The sequence below is a fragment of the Sardina pilchardus genome, chromosome 4 (genome assembly GCF_963854185.1).
Source record: "Sardina pilchardus chromosome 4, fSarPil1.1, whole genome shotgun sequence".
In the NCBI taxonomy this organism is placed as follows: domain Eukaryota; kingdom Metazoa; phylum Chordata; class Actinopteri; order Clupeiformes; family Clupeidae; genus Sardina; species Sardina pilchardus.
The window spans coordinates 20,776,466-20,796,850 of record NC_084997.1 but is presented as its reverse complement, the minus strand read 5'-3'; the positions used below and the strand labels follow the sequence as shown (position 1 = coordinate 20,796,850).

Sequence of the window (20,385 nt, the reverse complement as noted above, 5' to 3'; positions counted from 1 at the left end):
GCTCATTCTTGTCCCAGGTGAACGTTGCGTCACGTTTTTCCTCCTTTGTAAATTCCTTTTACAAGCAGTAGATGGCAGCATTGCATTATTTTGATTTTGAGTTTCAGAGGTGAAGTTTGACCAGCTCTAGGGCGCATGTCACTTCTGAAAAGAAAGCTGGTGTTGTCCACTGGACATGCAGCTCGGAGCCTTGGTAAACGTTACACTTTAAATGTTATAGCAGTTCCAACTACAGACTTTGGCTATTACGAAAGTTTACTTTTTGAATTTACATATTGAGAATCAAGGAGGACCTTTCAGCTTAGCGTTAGCTAAGTTGCTAACTTCCATAGACTAACCTTTCTGTTTAAACTAGCTTGCGACATGAAAGCTGTTATTTTAGCAGCAGGATATGGGACAAGGTTGCAAAGAGATGTTGAGAATGACACAACTGGACGATTCAAGCATCTGTTGGGCATTGCCAAGCCATTGCTCCCCGTGGGCCACTGTGCTCTTATATCTCATTGGATCAAGGCAATGACTGCAACTGGAAGTGTGGATACCATATTTGTGGTTGTGAGTAACCTGCAGTGGACCCTAGATCCGCATTCCTAAAAAGCTGATAGGCTAATCAAAACGTGATTTGTATTTGCCCAAATCTGATTGTAGGCTACTGTAAACAATCTCGTCCACAGACAAATGCACTCTACTTCGAAGCTTTTCAGACATGGGCCCAGGACTTTCCCAATGTAAAGATTGTCAGTGATGGAACCAGCACAAATGAGGTTTGACTGTTTTATCAACAACTCTATCAAATAGTAAGATTCAGACAAGACAATTCATTGAAGCCTTTGTATCAGTGTACATACTGTACATCAGTGTTGAGATTTCTGCAAAGGCAAATACGTGGAAGTATAATGATGGAGTACAGCTTATTTTGTCAGTTAGGCCAGTAGCTGTCTTACAGAACAGGTTTGGCCTCTCGTTTGATCCAGGGTCGGCTTGGTGCTGTCGCTTGCCTCCAGCTCGCAATCAAGCACTTCTCAGTTGAGGACCATGTGATAGTTGTTGGAGGGTAAACACTCTAAAATAGATTTGCATTGTAACACAAGTGTACCATACCAACCGCATCAATATCGACCTTGTAATGTGAAATGTGTGAAACTCCCATTCTCTTTGCTCAACAGGGACACATTGTTCAAAGAAGACTTCAGTCTGTTAAAGTTCACAGGGAGGTTTAGTGAACTCCAGGCCAAAGACAGTGATGCAAATCTGGTGCTCTCTTATCAATGTAAAGAAGAGGGTATGTATCAGTGTCAGGATTCCACTCCTACCATCATACAAGTGATTACAGTATTGACATACGCCCTACTGCCACCTACAGTACACATAATTTTTAGTCTGAGTGAACCAGTAATTTGTCAGAATTTCTGTATACAAACATTGACCAGACTGTTTGTTGTTCAATTCTTCTCCGTCAGACACATCGAAGTATGGGATTCTGGAAGTTGATGAGGACCTGCGTGTGAGCTGTATGAAAGAGAAGCCTCGACCGTCTGACACCCAGTCCAGGAAGGCAGTAAGATACAGTCATGCGTCTAGATCAAGTTTAGACCCTATCAAGCTATTTCGGTTGAAATTCTCAGAACCAACGCACAACGGCAACGCACATATGAAAATTAATGAAGACTCTAGACATTTTGGAAGCGCCTCTTGCCATGCATCTTGACATTTTGCCACGCATCTGACTTGAATTGGACAAAATGTTAACTTAAAAACTTGTTTGGTTTTTTTGGCTTGCTTTTGCTTGTTCCCGAAGTACCATTACCTCAATGTTGTTTCTGTGCTACCGAAAATGCCTCAGGAACGCACATGTTTGTTTAAGCAGTTGAAAGGGTCTGTAATAGTGTGTCCACCAAATCCAGTCTACATTGCAACACTTGCTTGAATATGTATGAAATGGAATGACTGCTCTCTTTCAGTGCCCCTGTTTCTACTTGTTCTCCAAAGGCAGCCTTCCACTCTTAGATGTCTTCCTCCTTGAGAAAAAGGTAAACCATTTCTATTTCACAACAAATTGAAAAATTATAGAATTTTGCTGCTTTACATTTTGTGCGTATATATAACCTATTGATATACATGACAGAATGCACCCATTGAGCAGAGGGATGCCCCCGGGACCTTTCTGTCTTGGCTCATCTTAAGGTATGTTCTCCGAGACCGCTGGCCATATTACTGGACATTGATATATTTTGTGATATGAAAGCAAATTCATTAACTTAAAGCCAATGTTCCTTTTCAGAAAACCTGTGTACGTCCATGAAATATCTGGGCGCTTTGATGTGGGAAACCTTCCATCCTACATAGAATGCGACCAATATTTTAAAGACAGAGTCCAAGATATTACCGTTTATTTACATTAACATGTCAAAATAAGCAAATGTATGTGCTGCTTAAAGAAACAATGTGAAGACTTGTTCTTTATAAGGATGTCACTACTTTCTAAATATATATGTCTCATTGGGGGGGAGACAGATGTGATTCTCTGTTTTTCTAATTCATTCCTCAGAAATCGTGTAATTTTATCAAATAAACTCAACCAAATTGATCAGTGAGTGTGGTTCATTCAGTCACAAGTCTTTTGCACTTATCCGACGCCTTTTCGCGGCTGTTCTCCATTTTGGCGATCCTGGAGCCGAACTGCATGGCCCTCTTGGGCAGGATGGCGGTGGGCCCCAGGCCCAGCTCTTTGGCAGCCAGCCTGAGTAGCAGCTTCTCCCCCAGACCCCGCGGCAGAGTCAGGTCGGCCTTCTCCCACACCGGCAGCTGGTTCAGGAAACTCACCACGTCCTCGTCCAAGTAGGGAAATCTGTCCAAGGGAAGGTTAAAATAGTAACATAACGTAAGAAATGAGATTGATAAACACAATAGGTTTTACAGAAAACTGTAAACTTTCATCTTAAACTAAGACTATTAAAACACAGCAGTGTATAAACACTAAGTATAACCATAAATTGTCTGGGGGAATTAAGTCATACTCAGAGGCAAAACCCATGTTAAATAGGTAGTTATGTCAGTGTTCAGACAACGTTTGTCTAGGAGCGCTTCTTGGACTCAGAAAAAGTTTGTTTGAGGTGCTCTTTGGAAGGGAAAAAAATTCAATTGGAAAAAACAGAGGAACTCCAAGGCACTCTCATGTAACAAAAGTTAAAAAGCCTTTATTGTAGCGGCTCGGTCACATTAAACCTTTTAAAAAACTCCAACGCATTTCGGCCAAGTAGCCTTCATCAGGGAGTCAAAGTTATGTCAGTGTCTTTGGACACACCAAAGAAAGGTGCTTTTTTACCTCCCCTCTTTTCCGTGATCCGCAATAACCCGGTCGTCTCTGCCCAGGTTGCGTAATGAGATCCTGCCCAGCTCCATGGCTAGCTCTTTGACTAGTGCCTCCATGCCGTCGCTCTGAAAGCGCACCCGGTGTCTGGAGTAGCCGGCCAGCTGCTCGTCCGCCCCAATGCCCGTCAGAACGACCTGCCAGGAGGGAGACATTCAAAAACCAAAAAGCCTTTTGCTTTCAGACAAAACAAACCTCAAAATGATTCCACTTACTCAAGCAAAGGTCGAGAACACTGTGTGCTCTGTTTTCTAGTCCAAAAAGCAAGCATGTTAATGGTAGGGTAGAGCCAGCAGCACATGTGTTACCTTGGCGGTCGAGGTATGCGGCTTCTGCTCTGCGCCGTCCATGGACATGCCGATCCCCCGAGCAGCAAACCACACAGCGCAGCCGATGCTGTCGTCCAGAACGGTGTCTAAAGGGTGCACCAGGTGGCTGATGCGCTCTTGCCGCATTCTTTGCAGCTCATCGGGAGTTATGTTGATTTCGACAAAGTTCCACTGCCGTTCCGGGCTTATGTTTTGCAGTTCTAACAGTCCGGCTCTGCCAGTGATTCTGTCCGGAACGTCGAAGCAGCGAGTCAGATTATGGTCTCTTTGTTTGGGGTGTTCATCATCAGTCTGGTCTTTATTATTTGACTTTCTGCCCTTTTTAGCGGACTGTGTTTGCATTTTTGGCTCTTGGAGCTTGAAGGCCACGTTGAGAAGGTCAATAGGCTTGCCTGCAGGAACATGCCGGTCAGCAAGGACAGCCAGAATCATAGAGTCAATCCCTCCAGAGAAAAGTATGGCTATGTCAGCTTCATTATTAAGGCCTGACTGGTCCACAAATGGTCTTCCACTGGGCAAACTTTGCACTCTTCGTCTCACTGCTTCACCCAGTACCTCTATGAGCTTGGTAACCTTCTCTACATTCTCACTTTGTTTTAAAATCTCTTCCAAGCCCTCCAGAGAAAGCTTGGGGCTCTGGACGTTTCCTAAGGGTCTCTCGGGTGCCAACGTGCTCATGTTCATAGGGCATACAGGAGATTGGAGGTACACACCACAGAGATTTGGCGCTATGGTGGCATACGTTGGCAGGTCTTCCCACGTATAGTCAGGAGTGTGAGAAGATGGATGGTCATCAGTGGTAACCCATGGGAAAACCTCAATAGTCAGTTGCTTATTATGATGGGAGGTGCAGTCCTTCAGATCAAGTCTATAGACGCCAGCCGCAGGCACCTCGTGCCACTGGGACTGATTGGGGACGGAGGGGCATGAGCCAACAGATGCGAGTGTCAAAATCACATCCTCGGGGTCAAGATGCCAGAGCAGACTTCTCCTGCCAAAATAATCTCTGCCAAACCAAATGCAGTGCTCCGCCACCTGGTAGTACACGAAAGCCCAAGGCCCCCGTACCTGAGACAAGACGCTGCATATACCCGCGGCGTCTTCCTGGGCTGACAGATGCTCGAGAAGAACTAAAGTGTCATTTTCTCCTAGACCCACTTCAAGGCCGCCAAAGACCTCCCCATTCCAAAGGAGCAGGTTGCCTGCAGAGTCTTGAAGTGGTTGCGGGGTCAGGCGGCCTCGCATTTGAAGGACATGGGCTGAGAACAGGCATTCGAAATCCGTATTAATCACAGTTCTTGTTATTTCCTGACTGTGGTCGGGGCCCCGGTTGGTTAGGTTTTTCTGCACTCGGCCCGATAACACAGAAGACTGAGGGGACAGGCTCACCACACAACAAATTCCACACATTTTGCTTCGTTTTGTTTTACATGTCTTGGTACTGTTTCTTTAGGTTGTCCAGGTCCTCTGTGAAAGGAAAGCTTGATGTTAAATGCATGGCAGTATGATACAATAAGCAAATAAGAAAAAATAACATAGGCCTGGACACATTGAGAGAACATACTTTTAGATGTGCTCAGCTTCTGTCCTCTGTCAGCCAGGAAGAAAATGTTGCTATTGGGCTGCTGGAGGTAGACCCTCTGCATAAAAGACAAACATGTTAATACTGAGGCGTGCTAATTATGCATAAATGGCCAAACAATTAAAAATAAACAGATACATACCCTGTTTTTCTTCAGATTGGACAGCTCATCAACCAAAATCTTCTGTTCCCTGATCTGAAAAACAAGGTACTGTTGTAAGTCATGTTAACCTCGCAAACAACAGAAAGAACTTTTCGAAAAGTCTATTTTTTCCACCATTGCATTCATATCTCAGTAAGATGAGTAAGAGAACAGTTCCAGGTAGAGTATCGTTTTTGCTGCTTCCACTTTGTTTCCAGGTTTCGGGGCCTGGGCTGATTACAGAGTTTTTATTTATTATAGTGTAATCACGGAATGGGCAGCTAGCAATCGTGAGGAGATGACCGCTTGTGACCAAAAAAATGTAAAAGGCTTGAAATCCCTACCTGCGCCTTTAACGTTAATGTTGCTAGGTACCCACACCAGCACTCACAACGTTGACTAGCAAAACATGCTAAATATTTCAAACCTGTTTGCTCAGTTCCTCCTTTTGAGTGGTTTCGTCTCGCACAGTATTTCCTGCCAGCGGATTACGTTTGGTTGTCATTGTCAATAAAATAAAATAAATAAAACAAATAAAAATGAAATGTTATCAACCTAGAAGTCAGACCAACACAGCGTGGCTAACACTTGCTCATAGCACTTGCTGTACGACTCTTCGTTTTCTTTTTGGTTTGTATGGTGGATGGCAACCAGCTTTTTGGTATATTACCGCCACCATCTGGACTGGAGTGTGGATCAAGATGTCAATACTTCCTTCAAAGTATTTTTTAATAATCCAGTTACTTTCAGAAAAGAAAAAAAACTCAAAATGGAAACACATTTCACCAGACCCTCTTTGCAGTATGTCATGTAAATGCAATGCCATTTGGCTTTCACTAAGTTGTGGCTGGCTTGATGATATTTAGGACAATGCAAAATAACATGCTTGCATGGTCTCTTATATGGCTTCCCTCTTTATGCATTCCTTCTCTTTCCCACTTTTCCTTGGGCCAAGGCCTAGTTGTCTCCCACACTGTTCACAGTCCCACACAAATTTTTCACTTGGTTACCTTGTAATACTGCTCAAAAACGAAAAGCAACACAATGAAAAATTCATATTAATCCCTCTTGGCATCAATATAGCATAATTTAACGCTTAAGTATTAAAAGGGTCTTTCTGATCAACAGCATTATCAGTGCTGTGGACTATCTACTTTGTATCACTTGACAAGTTAAATTGTGACTTACTGAATGCATCTCTGATACAGTAAGGTTATGAGATTTAACAGGTCAGTCAGCATATTTATATTTATATGTTGATTGTTTGTGGGTTTATGGCATGGCTGTAGGCTACTTCATATTCAACTTATTAAGGAGTTTGCCGTGTATAATTTATACAGGCTGTATATGAATGCATTAGCTCAATTTCCACCCTTAAAAGGACTTTGTCCCTTGACCTGAGCACACTGCTTACTCGGGTCAATAGTAATCTCACTACAGTTTCAGATCAGCGTTAAGGTCTCGTGGCCAGACAGAGTGCATATGCAGCAACTGTGTTCAAATTGCTTACGGTCAAAAGGTTGTATATCAAAATACAAGGCGACATAACTGATTATCAAGAGTCACACTATGTTATGTACAGTCACATCCTGAATTGTGCACATTCTGTATCCATAGGCACATGATTTATCCGTCCTTTTAATTTATGTTAAATATGTGGCAAGTATACAGTCAATGTGTGACTGCATTAATAGTTCAAAGTTAGGTTGTATATGATTTCATTTATGCAACTTGTGAATACTAATGAATAATCAAAACTACCTTTATATCATAGGAAGAATCACATTTGGTCTTGGTCCAAGGTGAATTACACTCATGGAAAGCCACCAGCAATGTGACAATCAAACATTCTAGTTTGTTTAGGGTCAGTGGAGTCTGCAAGTGAACTCTGGACAGTTTTGTATTGATCAAAAACACCTGTTTAATCAGATGGGTTCTCTTTGGCACTCTAGGTTAAGATTTCATTACAGAAGTTTCCCTAGTTACTCTCCACTGGCTCCCTATAGTGGCCATGAATTCAAATTAAATCTCTCACTTTGGCCTACAGATCAAGGTTGACTGGATCTGCTCCCTGCTATCTCAATTCAAGATGTATATCCCCAACTGCTCACTGCAGTCTTCTGATGGGCATCTGTTGTGTCAACCAGCCATAAACTCTAAGTCAAATTAAAGACTCTTTTCCTCCCTTGTTGGTGGAATGAGTTGTTCAATGCTCTCCGTTCCTGATAGTTTTGGGTCTTTCAAGAGGGGTCATAGGGGTCGGAAGTCATATCTGTTCAACATCCACTTATTTAAGCTTTTCTTATGCGTTATGGTTTAGTATTTCGTTATTTGAATTAAGCTAATTGGTTGAATTGACATACTTGTAATGTATGTAATAATGTAGTATTACCAACTTTTAAGTTGTGTACTGTTAAATGTAACTATTGCATTGTTGTTATTTATATGTCACTTTGGACGAAAGTTAAATACCAATAACCATAAATGCTTATGCCAAATATTCATAATTTCAGTTTTCACATTTGAATGGTCAACACATGCTCTCTCACTTCAACCGCTAATATAACAGTAATGAATGAGGAGCGGACAGGACCAACCAAATCCCCTAAACCACACCACACAATGAGAACAATACAACACACTGGCCAAGGTAATGTGTTTTCATGTCCAGTGCTGGAGCCAGTATGTGAGCCTGTGTTTACAAACATCCCTATATATAGGTGGGATTAGAATAGATAAGGGGGTGTCTTCTCTCTGGTGCTACTTCAAAGGATAATAACAGGTAAACAAAATACCAAATAGATGCCTGGACACAATGAGGTGCATAATGGAGTGTGCCACTTTTTGTGTCGCGTGGATGACCACAAACCTTATTGACTGAGACACGACAAAGACAGACATATATAGCTACACACACACACACCACGCACGTATGCACACACACACACACACAACACACACACACACACACACACACACACACACACACACACACACACACACACACACACACACACACACAGACACTATCCACTGAAACATGGTCACATTGCTGGCAGTTGGCACAGTACGGGATCCAAGCCAAAACGACCCAGTCTGACCCGATAGGATAAGTTACAGCATCTGCTGCAGCTATCTGATGACAATAATTCTATTCCTGACAGAATAAGGGATGGGTTCTTCAAGCATAAAATGATCACAGGAACTACATTTCCTTCAGGGTTCTGCTGCACAGATCTGCAAGTGACAGACTGGCCAGTCAGCATAGTCTGAGATGACACTAAACAATGACTGGCACTTTTCCCCCAATTCTGTCGAGGGAGCCCATCCCACAATTTGGCAATGATTATGCCAGACTGTTGCAGACTCTATGTGTATGGTTGCAGAGGCTAAAAACATTGTACACAGATTCAACCAATACACATGAACCATTTCCTGTTTGAGACAGACCACAAGTTACTCTACTTCCTATAGCGTAAATTATTTCCATTTCATTTAGGTTTAATTACAAAACATGCTATCTAGCATCCTAATCCAGGCATGCAAAACAATGCACAAATTGTCACCTTGTAATTACAGCTATGCCATACCTTGTTGACAGTGTTTGACAAAGGTTCCCATGTGGCCTGGGCTTAGGACCAGTGTCAGTGAAAATGAAAACACAACAACAGGTTTGTGTGGGTTGGTCTTGTGGCTCAGGGCCCCAGCCAATTGATTCTCTGAGTCATGTTCTCAGAAGTTACTTTCGAAGATATAATTGTAAGAGGACATTCTTGGGTGAAATAAACTCAGAGGCCCATGAAATATCCATAACTATGCTATTGGAGAGTTGTAAAAAATGTGCATATTGACCTCGAGGCTAAACACTTTAAAAAGACATTGTAAAACATAGCAAAAAATGTTCCACAATGACATAGCATCTTGCTTCAGATTGGAACTCACGTTTCTGGCAGAGATAATTCAGATAAACCGAAGTGTGTATTGCTCCTGAAGGGCAGGGCAAGGGTCCACTGAACGTTTAAACTCCAAAATCCAAACACCACTGAAAGGCTCTGTTTTTGTGAAACAATCTTTAATTTGTGTAAGGGGAATAAATAACACATATTTTTGGTTAAACAACAAGGGACTGGCTGACATTTCAATTCTATTTATCTTTCAATGAAACGAAACAGTTGAACTTGAGCAATGCTGTTCAACAGATAACAGTTCTGTGTACAATCTGGCACATTTTGCACACACACATAGATACAGTCTCTCTCTCTCTCTCTCTCTCTCTCCCACACACACACACACACACACACACACACACACACACACACACACACACACACACACACACACACACACACACACACACACACACACCATTTCCATTCAGTTCAGTCTGTCCAAACAGGAAAGGAGAGGAAAGAACACCTACTGTAGCTATAATTTAAAATGGTAAATTGTACCATTTGATGTAAATATCACTCTGCTGGTGTCTTTGATGGTGAGTCCCATCTCACAAACCACCCAAGCCTAACCAGAGCCAGCTGAATAGGCCCAATTACAGCTAATTATTTTGTGTCACAGGCTACAGCCAACACAATTCGAAACTATGCTGAAATTTAGATAGATTTTCATATGTTTAACATATGAATTCAGATCCCTATAAAGTAGCCCAGTTTGACCGCATACCACAGCTACTCGGCCAGCTTTGTTTACAAATTGGGTGTTGAGAAACTTGAGTGGCCTTCTTTACATGCAGGGCTGACACGGTTTAATTGCAGGGAAATGGCAACAAACACCTGTTAGCTTACCGCAATTACCCCAACAAATAATACAAGTCTCAATGCTACAAAGAAAACCATGGCGCGAACAATCGAAAGACCAGCGGACCAGTCATGACGTGACCTGGCGCAGCAAGTAGCCCTTCTCGCTGGACGCAGGCTCGCAGGACCTGGGCTCTCCTCTCCGAATGATTCCTGTTCGCTGGACGCATAGGCTCCTCCTACTGGTTTGCAACGATAAAGGTGGTGTAGATCAGCTTTGCTGTCATAAACATAGCAGCAGCTCGCTGTTGGGTGAAGGCGGCTGAAGTCGTGCAGCAATTTTATTGTTCTGCAGTTACAGTAGATCTCTCCGGATACATTATTTCTTTCCAACTTCAGCTACAGTGTTAGCTAAGTTTGGAAGGGGGAACCGGGAGAAAGCAAATTTTGATCGGCAAGAAAATATTAACCAAGGATTACTAGGCAACCGCAGAGGGACATTAGGCTATCTAGTCAGCTGGTCAAAACAAACGATTTAGGTTAACGTTACAATGGAAAACACTGGATCGAAGAAACGTGGTGAGTTACCTACATATGCATTATCAACAATCAACATAATGATGATGTTGCACTGCAGTTAGTGACCCAGAATTGGACTAACGTATGAGCTAGCTCACCAAACCTCTATTTTGACATTTGCAGGATCTGTTCTCGAATTCTTTACGTCTGCCAAGTTCCTTATTTACCTCGGGCATGCTCTGTCAACATGGGTGAGCACATCTACGAATTTTCTGTAATGCAATTACATGCATCATGCAGTGTTTAACGTCTATATTACCTACTTATAGCATATTGCAAATCAAATAGCTATAGGCATCCAACGTCAGCTGAGCTTTGTTTGCGGATCAGGAATGGTAGCCTATGTCTAATGTAGGACAAATCGTATGCAATGTCTAGCTTGCGGTGGGATATGTGGGAAGTTTGTATTCTTTACACTCTTTTCCTCGACAAAATAATCCAGCTGCATGGTATTATCAGCCTATTTTAGACTATCCAATTTGGAGTAAACTTTCACAACAACATCGATGTATTCAGAACCATAGAATGTTCTATTAGACTGTAATTATTAATCGTTATTAATGTTGTTGTTGTTTACAATGTTAAATGATCATCTACAGGGAGATCGCATGTGGAATTTTGCCGTTGCGGTCTTTTTGGTGGAACTGTACGGCAACAGTCTGCTCCTGACTGCGGTGTATGGTCTCGTGGTTGCGGGATCGGTACTGTTGCTCGGCGCCATCATTGGAGATTGGGTGGACAAAAACCCGCGCCTGAAAGGCAAGTTCAAGAGAAGTCCACCACACTCATTTTGATATTGTAGAATCGATTTGAATTCAGAATAAGCATTGTAATAGTGTTTAACGTAGAATATCCTGAATGGGTAGGAAGTCCTCAGTCAAAATGTGATGTGAGCTATTTTATCCTAAGATTAATATGCGTGATATCTGTTTTCTAGTGGCCCAAACCTCACTGATAGTCCAGAACACATGTGTCATACTCTGTGGCATTCTCCTTATGGTGATTTTCCAGTTCAAAGACCAACTAACTGAACTCTACAATGGATGGCTGTTGGTGAGTGATGTTGTACAACCTTGTTGATAATAATAAGTGTGTTATTATACAATAGATGAATTCCAATCGAGCAGTCCTGTGCTGAAATGACAAGCTGAACCTGCGTTCCATGACTCAGCCCTTTGATAATACCTGACTTAAAGGTTTTAGTTCAGTATGATTAGAGCCAGATTACCATTTTTTTCAAATCTGATCCTTAACTAGAGTGACATATGACTCATAATTATAACTAATAATCTGTTGGATTTATGCCAAATTGGATGATGTTCAAACTTTGGAGTTGAGGCCTCCCCCCCCAGAGTGGTAAATTATGTAGTTCAACAGACTATACATTTTTTTGCCCCTGAAAAGATCAACTAACCACAGACAGTGTGGACAAACTGAACAGATCCTGCTTTTTGGATTTTTGTAGTTTTCCGCTATTATGGTCGCAAAGTCATAAGATGAAACTAAAGTGGGTCGAAAGTCACAAGAAGAGGGAAATAGGTTATGGACCCCCCCACCCACCCCCACCCCCTAATTTTCCCCCTCCAGATGGGGCCCCTAGCTGTTGAAACTGCTGTGGCATTTCTCTGTTGAAACATGAGATGCGTATACTTTGTTAAGACTGCTAAGTCAGCAGGTCAACAGTCAGTCTCATTAGCAGAAGATACAGAACTGAACACGTATAGTAGTCCAGTCTGGTCTCTTGTTTACTATGACACCGAAATAAGTGTGCACGTCAACAGCCAATGACAGTGGGCTAGCAATGTGAAACGATGCAATGTGGCCCTGCTTTCTGGAGGTCTGAAAAGTAGAGCATTTCTAGAGCATTTCATTGCTTATGCATATCTGGGTTAAAAAGAAACACCCTGGACAGGATTACAGTAGCTAAGACACATGCCAAGAAACTGGCCTGGCTCATTATTCTAAAGAATGGTTGACAGGAACAAGTGGAAACAAGTGCATCCATAAGTTCACGCAGAGTACAAAGACCTCTCGGTGATCGTCCTTTGAACATAAAGTGATTGTCTTGAAGGTCTCATAAAGCGTTTTCTAAGAAGCTCATGCTGAGGGGAAGCTCAGGGGAGAGAGGACAGTTAAGTTCACAGAGTTCATTAATATGTTTGTTTCTTGTTTCCTACCTTTTTTTTCTTTTACCAGACAACCTGCTACATCTTGGTTATCAGCATTGCCAACATTGCTAATCTTGCCAGCACTGCCACCTCCATCACCATCCAGAGGGACTGGGTCGTGGTTGTAGCCGGGCAGGACCGCAACAAACTGGCAGGTCAGTTTGCCCGAGGCATCCAACACACCTGTCAGCTTTGGGCCTTGAGAGTGAGGGGGATTTCTCGAGATTCTACCTCGAAATACAGGACATTTTTAAATCTTGCCAGTAGCAGAAATAACTGGTGGGCAGAGGCTATGTTTAACCTTACTTTACTTTAACCTATTGGGGTCAACTTGTTCTCACGACAACCACACAGCTCCCCTAAAGTAATCATTCTAAAGACCCACTTGCTGCATGAAGCAAGTAAAACAAAGTTTATCCTTTGTGTTTCAACATGGAGGGGGAGTATAGTAAAGCAGTTTCATAACAGAGCCTATAACAAGTCCGATGGTAAGGCTAATGGTATGAAAGGTTAAAAATGCAAGATATTTATGGGGAAATATTACACCTCAGGCCAGAAGCCTGGTAATAACAGGAGGTTTGACAGATATGACATCATGGAGGCCACTGTGATTTAAGTATATAAGGTTATGGGTGTCAACTAAGACGACTGAAAACACTTATGACCTTTGATCTTAGACAGTAATACTTTACAACTCTAATTCCACTGTCAGTAGAGCCTATAAAGGAGTTATATGGTAGGCACATTTCCCGTGAGTAATTTTTCCACCGTGTGTTTTTTACAAGCGTCAAAGGCAGTTCCGCAGACAATTACCTCCTGTATGTCTGCGATTTCTGCCACATCAGTTATTGCCTCATTACCGGCTGTTAACATATGTACAATTTCCGCAATATCAGATAAACATGTACATTCTTGACCCTGAAGGAAACTGCATAAACGGTGCTATATAACGGTCGTCATCATTTATTTTTGTATCTCTTGTTCTGATCTCAGATATGAACGCAACGGTGAGGATCATTGACCAGCTGACCAACATCCTCGCTCCCATGCTGGTGGGACAAATCATGTCCTTCGGCTCGCACTTCATCGGCTGCGGCTTCATATCCGGTTGGAACCTGTTCTCCATGTGTCTGGAGTACTGTCTGCTGTGGAACGTCTACCAGAAGACTCCTGCTCTGGCCATCAAGGGCGGTCAGAAAGACATCGATCAGGAGATGAGACAACTGAACAGCCAGAAAGGTCCGCCGCTCAGTACAGTGTCCGTTAACAAAGAAATCTCCGTAAACAGCACATACTGTATGCCTGTTGTTGCCTTTGGTTTAAAGATAACAATACAGCGGGGGGAGTGAGAAGAACATTTGCGCTTTTAAAATGTACAGGGTCCAAATTGCATTTGCACTGCTGGAAATGTATTTATTTATTTATTGATTATTACATTCCATTGTTGTTCAAGCAGAAATAGTGCTTGCAGGGGGGAAAAAAAGCTGTGCCATTGTGACTGAAAATGTTGACAGAAACGTTTTTTTCTAATCACTGCAGAAGTGGAGAATGGAGATATCCCTGTTGAAGGTTCTCAGCTGATGACCGCTTCCGCGTTGGAGGCGAAGAAGAAGGACCCGGAGAAGCCGGCCGGCTGCTGCTACCAGATGGCTGAGCCCCTGCGCACCTTCCGCGACGGCTGGGTGGCCTACTACAACCAGTCCATCTTCTTGTCCGGCATGGCTCTGTCCTTCCTCTACATGACCGTGCTGGGCTTCGACTGCATCACCACGGGCTACGCCTACACGCAGGGCCTCAACGGCTCCATCCTCAGCCTCCTGATGGGCGCCTCGGCCATCGCCGGCATCTTCGGCACGGTCGCCTTCACGTGGGTCCGCAAGAAGTGCGGCCTGATCCGCACGGGCTTCCTGTCTGGCGCGGTGCAGCTGGCGTGCCTGATGATGTGCGTGGTCTCCGTCTTCATGCCGGGCAGCCCCCTCGACCTGAGCGTCTCGCCGTTCAAGGACATCGTCAGCCACCTGTTCGGCGACAGCGGGTCTCTTCCGGAAGGTCCCACGCCGAGCATCTCCACCGTGGCCCTCACACTGAACAGCACCACCATGGTGTTGGAGGAGTCGCCCCAAGTCGAATCTTACTTGTCCGTCAGTCTCCTTTTTGCTGGAGTCATTGCTGCTAGAGTGGGTAAGTTGGTGGACTGTTTAGTTGCCTTTTGGTGTTTTAAGCCCCCAACGTTGTCTTCCAGGCACCACCGCATGGAAGGCTCTAGAGTTAGGGTTAGGTGCCTTGAAGTCGACGGTGGGGGCTTAAAACACCAATCGAGCTGTTTAGTTTCATAAGTTGGTTATTTAGAGAAGTGGTGTAACGTGGCATCTGATATCCTGATTTTATATTAGCCATTAGTCAAGCGGTAATGTCACTTGAGAGCTTTATCTTCAACCTTTGGCTCTGGTGTTTACAGCTACTTTTGCAGTTAAGCTGATAATGGGTCATCTAAATCATTAGAATGCGATAATACACATGCTTTACCTAGTTGACACCACCTTCCTCCTCCATCTCCAGGTTTATGGTCATTCGACTTGACCGTGACCCAACTCATCCAAGAGAATGTGATCGAATCCGAACGAGGAGTCATCAACGGCGTCCAGAACTCCATGAACTATCTACTGGACCTCCTGCACTTCATCATGGTCATCCTGGCGCCCAACCCGGAGGCCTTCGGCCTCCTGGTCCTCATCTCCGTCTCCTTCGTTGCCATGGGGCACATGATGTACTTCAGGTTTGCCTACAAGAGCCTCGGGAGACGCCTCTTCCTCTGCTGCTCCCCTGAGCAGAAGGAGGACTCCGACAGCCCCTCCCTCCCCACCACTGTGTAACTGATTAAAGAGACCCTATCCCTAGAGCCAGAGTGTGACCTGCTTTGCGCACAAACTCACGTGGGGGTCCCCAAGTCTATGGGGGGAACCAATTCTAGTCTTTAGCTAACATACTTGCTTCAGTAGCCATCGCTGATGCCTACGTGTATCTGTGCGTATTTTAACCCCTGGGGACAAGGCCCTGACTATAGCAGAGATAGCAGCGGCCGTAGGTATCAGAAGCCATCATTAGCTGAGATAGCAGAGTAGAGAACGGTCAGAGGCCCAGAACGCGTCGGTCCCGATCACGCCACCGGAAGGGTTTAGCCTTGAACTGAGGACGACAGACCAGTTGCATGCACTCTTCCCTCCTTTCGAGCCGAGCCTGTGCTTTTTGAGTAACTTGGAGCGAAAACATACATAAATGCAGAAACATCTAAGAAAGAATGAGGGAGAAGACTACTAGGCCTCGTAGCGTACATAGTGCTGAGTTGTAGCGCTCTCATGTATCTGGACGGGTCGAATAAGAGTTTTAATCTACGACAACAAGTCATCAGCTCCAGATCAGTACAGGGATTTTTTTTTCTCTTTTTTGGCTTTTCAGTTAAGCTCTATGGGTGCTGTTATTTCCTTTGTTCAGTTACTATAGCGTGTTAAGTTATATACTATCTACACTTGATTTGATTTTGTCCCATGTTGCTTCATGTCAGGCCAGGGATAAAGTCTCTTTAATCTGTGGTGAAAAGGGTTATGCAAAAACATATTCATTCAGGAGGATACACTTGTATTTGAATATTAGTACATGCATTCCGTCAGTATTCTACATCTTTGCCTGGGTGGTGCTAACGTATTAGCCATTGCTATGCATTCTCTTTAAATATATTGTCATATTACCAAAGCAAACTTTATGGGGGAAGAGAGGGAACTACATTGCTGTTGTATATCTGTACATTCCAAATGTTTTATTGTGATGGTTGTGATCATGGTGATATCTAGATTTGTTCCTGTAGGCGCAAGTGCATCCGTGTCAAAGTCCCCAATGGCTGTTTTAAACTGACAGCTTTTACAGTCTACCAGCACTGTGGCTTATCTGTTTTTTTTCCTTCTTGATTTGATTTCCAAGTTGATTCTTTTGTTTTTTGTTTGTATAATTTTCGTCATAAGATAATCAACGCCGTGATTTTGATTGTTACACAGGCACTTTATGATTCCTCAGTGGAGGAAACAGATGAAGCAGAGACCCCCCCATGAGGCACATTTCAGGCATTTTCTCAAAATGTATTTGCACAAGGGCTGAGATACTGCCTCTCTCTCTCTCTCTCTCTCTCTCTCTCTCTCTCTCTCTCTCTCTCTCTCTCTCTCTCTCTCTCTCTTTCTCTCTCTCTCTCTCTCTCTCTCTCTCTCTCTCTCACACACACACACACACACACTCTGTCTTTATCAATTCAATTCAATTTTGCTTTATTAGCATGACTGTAGATACAGTGTTGCCACTCACTGTCTTTCTCTCTTTCTTTCTTCTTCCTCTCTTTCATCACTCTTTCTCTCGCACTCTCTCTGAGTTCAAACCTCCTGAGATCATGTTGTGTCCAAAGGAGATCCTCCACTAGCACGCTGATCAATAAGCACAACAGCCTTATCTTACATGCACGTCGTAGACGCACACGTCGGCAAAAACGTGACTGAAGAACCAGATGCCTGTGATCAGAATCTGGCCCACCCCACCCTGTAGATTTTAGGTTGAGTACCTCTCTTTTTTTTGTTTGGACTCCTCCATGGTATACCTCAACCCCCCCCCCCCCAGCCTTAAACACCAGTGTGTCTGTTCTGCACTGCCATGTTGTGCTACTCGCATCAAGGACACCGGGAGCCGGTGCCGCTGTTTTAACCAGCGCGGCACAGCTTTGCCTGTGTGGTGTCAGCAGGAGCTGGATTTCTGGCACACCCATACAGTGGTAGCCGGGCCCTTATTAAAACAACAGCAATATGAAGTCAGACTGAAATAATATTAAGGTTGGATTGAGAGTGAGAGGCCGTGTCGTACGAACAGAACAGGGATGCTATTGTCCGGGGGGCATGCGGGAGAGAGCCGGAGGGATCAGGTGGGATGGTCCTCCGGTGGTGGTTTGTTGACTTTTGTGTTTTTTTTTTCCTTTATAAAAAAAAAAACACATCTGGTGCAACAGACGGCTCCCAACTTTTGAAAAGTATGTCCCAGAACTGTCAGTGTTGATGTTAACCGTTGAGTAAGCATATTTGCAAGAACAGGGCACTGAGTTATTGAGTTCTTTTTTGTGTGTGTATGTTGGAGTGGTTTGAGGACTTATTGTTTTTAATAGACTTTTTTCCCCAGACAAACTAACAGTTGGATAATCCATCAATACTACTTTGTGTTGGTTAATGTTTTTGTACTTCTTTCACTTGTCAGATCATGCTGTCATGTTGCTGTTTTAAATGTTTGAAACTTTTTCTACTTTTAAATGTTTTGTACAATAGTGGTAACAGTTCATTTTGCAATTAAGTAGTTTGTACTTATCTCAGTTTGATTTTTTTTCTTTTGTTTGAAATAAAAACTCATTTTTTATTTCAAACATAATTCATCTCAGTGCTGGAATATGGTAGAACGGAGAATAATAGATTGTAACAAACAAAAGAGTAAGTTATACTCAAAGCAGAAATGTCTGTACATTGAATCGTTTTCATAATCATTGTTTGCGTTGCTGTGTTTTCGGCACTTCTCTGAGACCCCAGGGGCCAAGCACAGCTGCCACCCCATACAGAGGAAGAAAGTATGGCCAAAAATCTTACTGCATGTGCATTTTCATATATTTAAGACAAAGAAGAAAAAAAACTGAAAATAACTTTGTTCTAATTGCATGTGAACATGTAGAAAGTGATGACGACAATGATGACAACTGTTAAAATAAAGCGAACTCAAAAGATTCGGTGTGTGTGAGGTGAGTTTGGGTGAAAAAAAGGAGGGCTGTGTTCAGACAGGCCAAGTAGTGTGGAAAGTGGCCTTGGATTTGGCTCCGGCCCAGCAGCCATTGTAAGGGGTCACATTCCACTGTAGGGTTAGTGGGTGATTTTCTCAGAGTCCCCCTTTCAACCGGGTCCTGTTTAATGGACTGACTTTAAGCCGAGTTGGATGATCAGGGCCCAGTCTGGTGGTGCTGGACAAAGAGTGACCTGATTTGACGACCAAAAAGAAGAAAAGAAAGAGGAAAAAAAGAAACACTCTTGGTGTGTATATGTGGAAAGGACAGTCAAGAGCTCAGATTTACGCGCGGTTGTTAATTTACGGACAGGTTCTCCTGCCGGACTTGTGACAGATCTAGTCGGTGTGAAAAAAAAATTAAATAAACCATGGCATGAGAACTAGGCTTACTTCAAAGGCTGCTTGGCCAGGCCTCCATTGTGGTCTGGTTATACAAGGCCGTCTCTGAGGAACCACGGGCACGTGGAAAGGGGGTGTTTGGCGTGAGAAGTCCAATGTCTACTAAAACTAGGACTCGTGATAAAAATGTGGGCTATTTGATAAGAAAGTTTCACATTTCTTTCGGAAATGAAAAGACTTGTAAAACAATTAGCTTGATTAAAGACCAATACTAAAATGCAACCACATGTCTAAAGAAGTTAGGACTGTAAAATACATATTAAATAAAATTGGTGAACTCAAATTTAATTGAAAATAGTGGAAAGATAAAAAAAACAGCAACAATTGATATGTTAAGAAACTAAGACCCATTTTAAATTTGTTGCCAGCAATGTCTCAATTCAATTTGGGACAGGCATGTATACCACTACGATACTTTGACTTGTCTATTGATAATAGTCTGTAAATGTTTCGTAACTGGAGTTTTGTGAATGAAACATCCCATTCTTACCCAGTACAGGACTTCAGCTGCTCAACAGTCTGAGGTCTTCTTAATTGTGTTCTATGTTCCATGATGCACTCGGTATGACAGGTCGGTGCTGCAGGCAGGCAGGCCATTTGAGCTCCTGGACTGTTCTACCATGCGGCCAAAATGTGTAAAATGCAGTGTGACCGTATTGAGACATCGTCTGGAATGCAGCATGCCGCTGAAAACCTGTAATATTATTCAACTTTAAATACGGCTCTCAGGATGAGCAAGCTACTCATGCCACATAATGCACCACAATAGTAGATGATGCCTTTTGTGAACCGTCTACTTAGTCTGGAGGGTGAAAAGTAGGCCTACATGATTTCCAAAAAGAATAACACATCTGGAATGGTGTGATCACAGGGCAGTTTTCCGCTTTGCCTTGGTCCATTTACAAGGGCAGTGCAAAAGACTTGACCATTATGGAAAAATCCATTGCCCTACACAGAGAGAGAGAGAGAGAGAGAGAGAGAGAGAGAGAGAGAGAGAGAGAGAGATAGAGATAGAGATAGAGATAGAGATAGAGATAGAGATAGAGATAGAGATAGAGATAGAGATAGAGATAGAGATAGAGAGAGAGAGAGAGAGAGAGAGAGAGAGAGAGAGAGATAGAGATAGAGATAGAGATAGAGATAGAGATAGAGAGAGAGAGAGAGTAAAGGCTCATGAAACAATTGCCTGTGTTTTTGATTTAATAGCTGATTGGA

At 43.2% G+C, this 20,385-nt stretch overlaps 4 protein-coding genes across 4 annotated transcripts; 2 read left to right on the top strand and 2 right to left on the bottom strand.

Moving 5' to 3' along the window:
* Positions 1-109: 109 nt before the first annotated feature.
* zgc:136439 (uncharacterized protein LOC678627 homolog) lies at positions 110-2,419 on the top strand. Its single transcript, XM_062534581.1, has 8 exons — positions 110-555; positions 675-764; positions 975-1,054; positions 1,167-1,282; positions 1,461-1,558; positions 1,962-2,030; positions 2,126-2,184; positions 2,282-2,419. The coding sequence occupies exons 1-8, from the start codon at positions 364-366 to the stop codon at positions 2,400-2,402; spliced, it is 825 nt and encodes a 274-aa protein (XP_062390565.1). The 5' UTR covers positions 110-363; the 3' UTR covers positions 2,403-2,419.
* Positions 2,374-5,109, bottom strand: asnsd1 (asparagine synthetase domain containing 1). The gene is made up of 3 exons (XM_062534557.1): positions 3,679-5,109; positions 3,326-3,507; positions 2,374-2,848 (listed from the first exon to the last, which is right to left on the bottom strand). Exons 1-3 carry the CDS (start codon positions 5,107-5,109, stop codon positions 2,602-2,604), a joined length of 1,860 nt encoding a protein of 619 aa, XP_062390541.1. The 3' UTR covers positions 2,374-2,601.
* On the bottom strand, positions 5,026-6,047 carry LOC134078570 (ASNSD1 upstream open reading frame protein-like). Its single transcript, XM_062534589.1, has 4 exons — positions 5,851-6,047; positions 5,424-5,477; positions 5,264-5,339; positions 5,026-5,166 (listed from the first exon to the last, which is right to left on the bottom strand). Exons 1-4 carry the CDS (start codon positions 5,926-5,928, stop codon positions 5,126-5,128), a joined length of 249 nt encoding a protein of 82 aa, XP_062390573.1. The 5' UTR covers positions 5,929-6,047; the 3' UTR covers positions 5,026-5,125.
* A 4,402-nt stretch (positions 6,048-10,449) lies between these two features.
* slc40a1 (solute carrier family 40 member 1) lies at positions 10,450-18,713 on the top strand. Its single transcript, XM_062534569.1, has 8 exons — positions 10,450-10,753; positions 10,877-10,944; positions 11,353-11,512; positions 11,691-11,806; positions 12,950-13,076; positions 13,915-14,160; positions 14,461-15,102; positions 15,481-18,713. The coding sequence occupies exons 1-8, from the start codon at positions 10,726-10,728 to the stop codon at positions 15,792-15,794; spliced, it is 1,701 nt and encodes a 566-aa protein (XP_062390553.1). The 5' UTR covers positions 10,450-10,725; the 3' UTR covers positions 15,795-18,713.
* Positions 18,714-20,385: the final 1,672 nt, after the last annotated feature.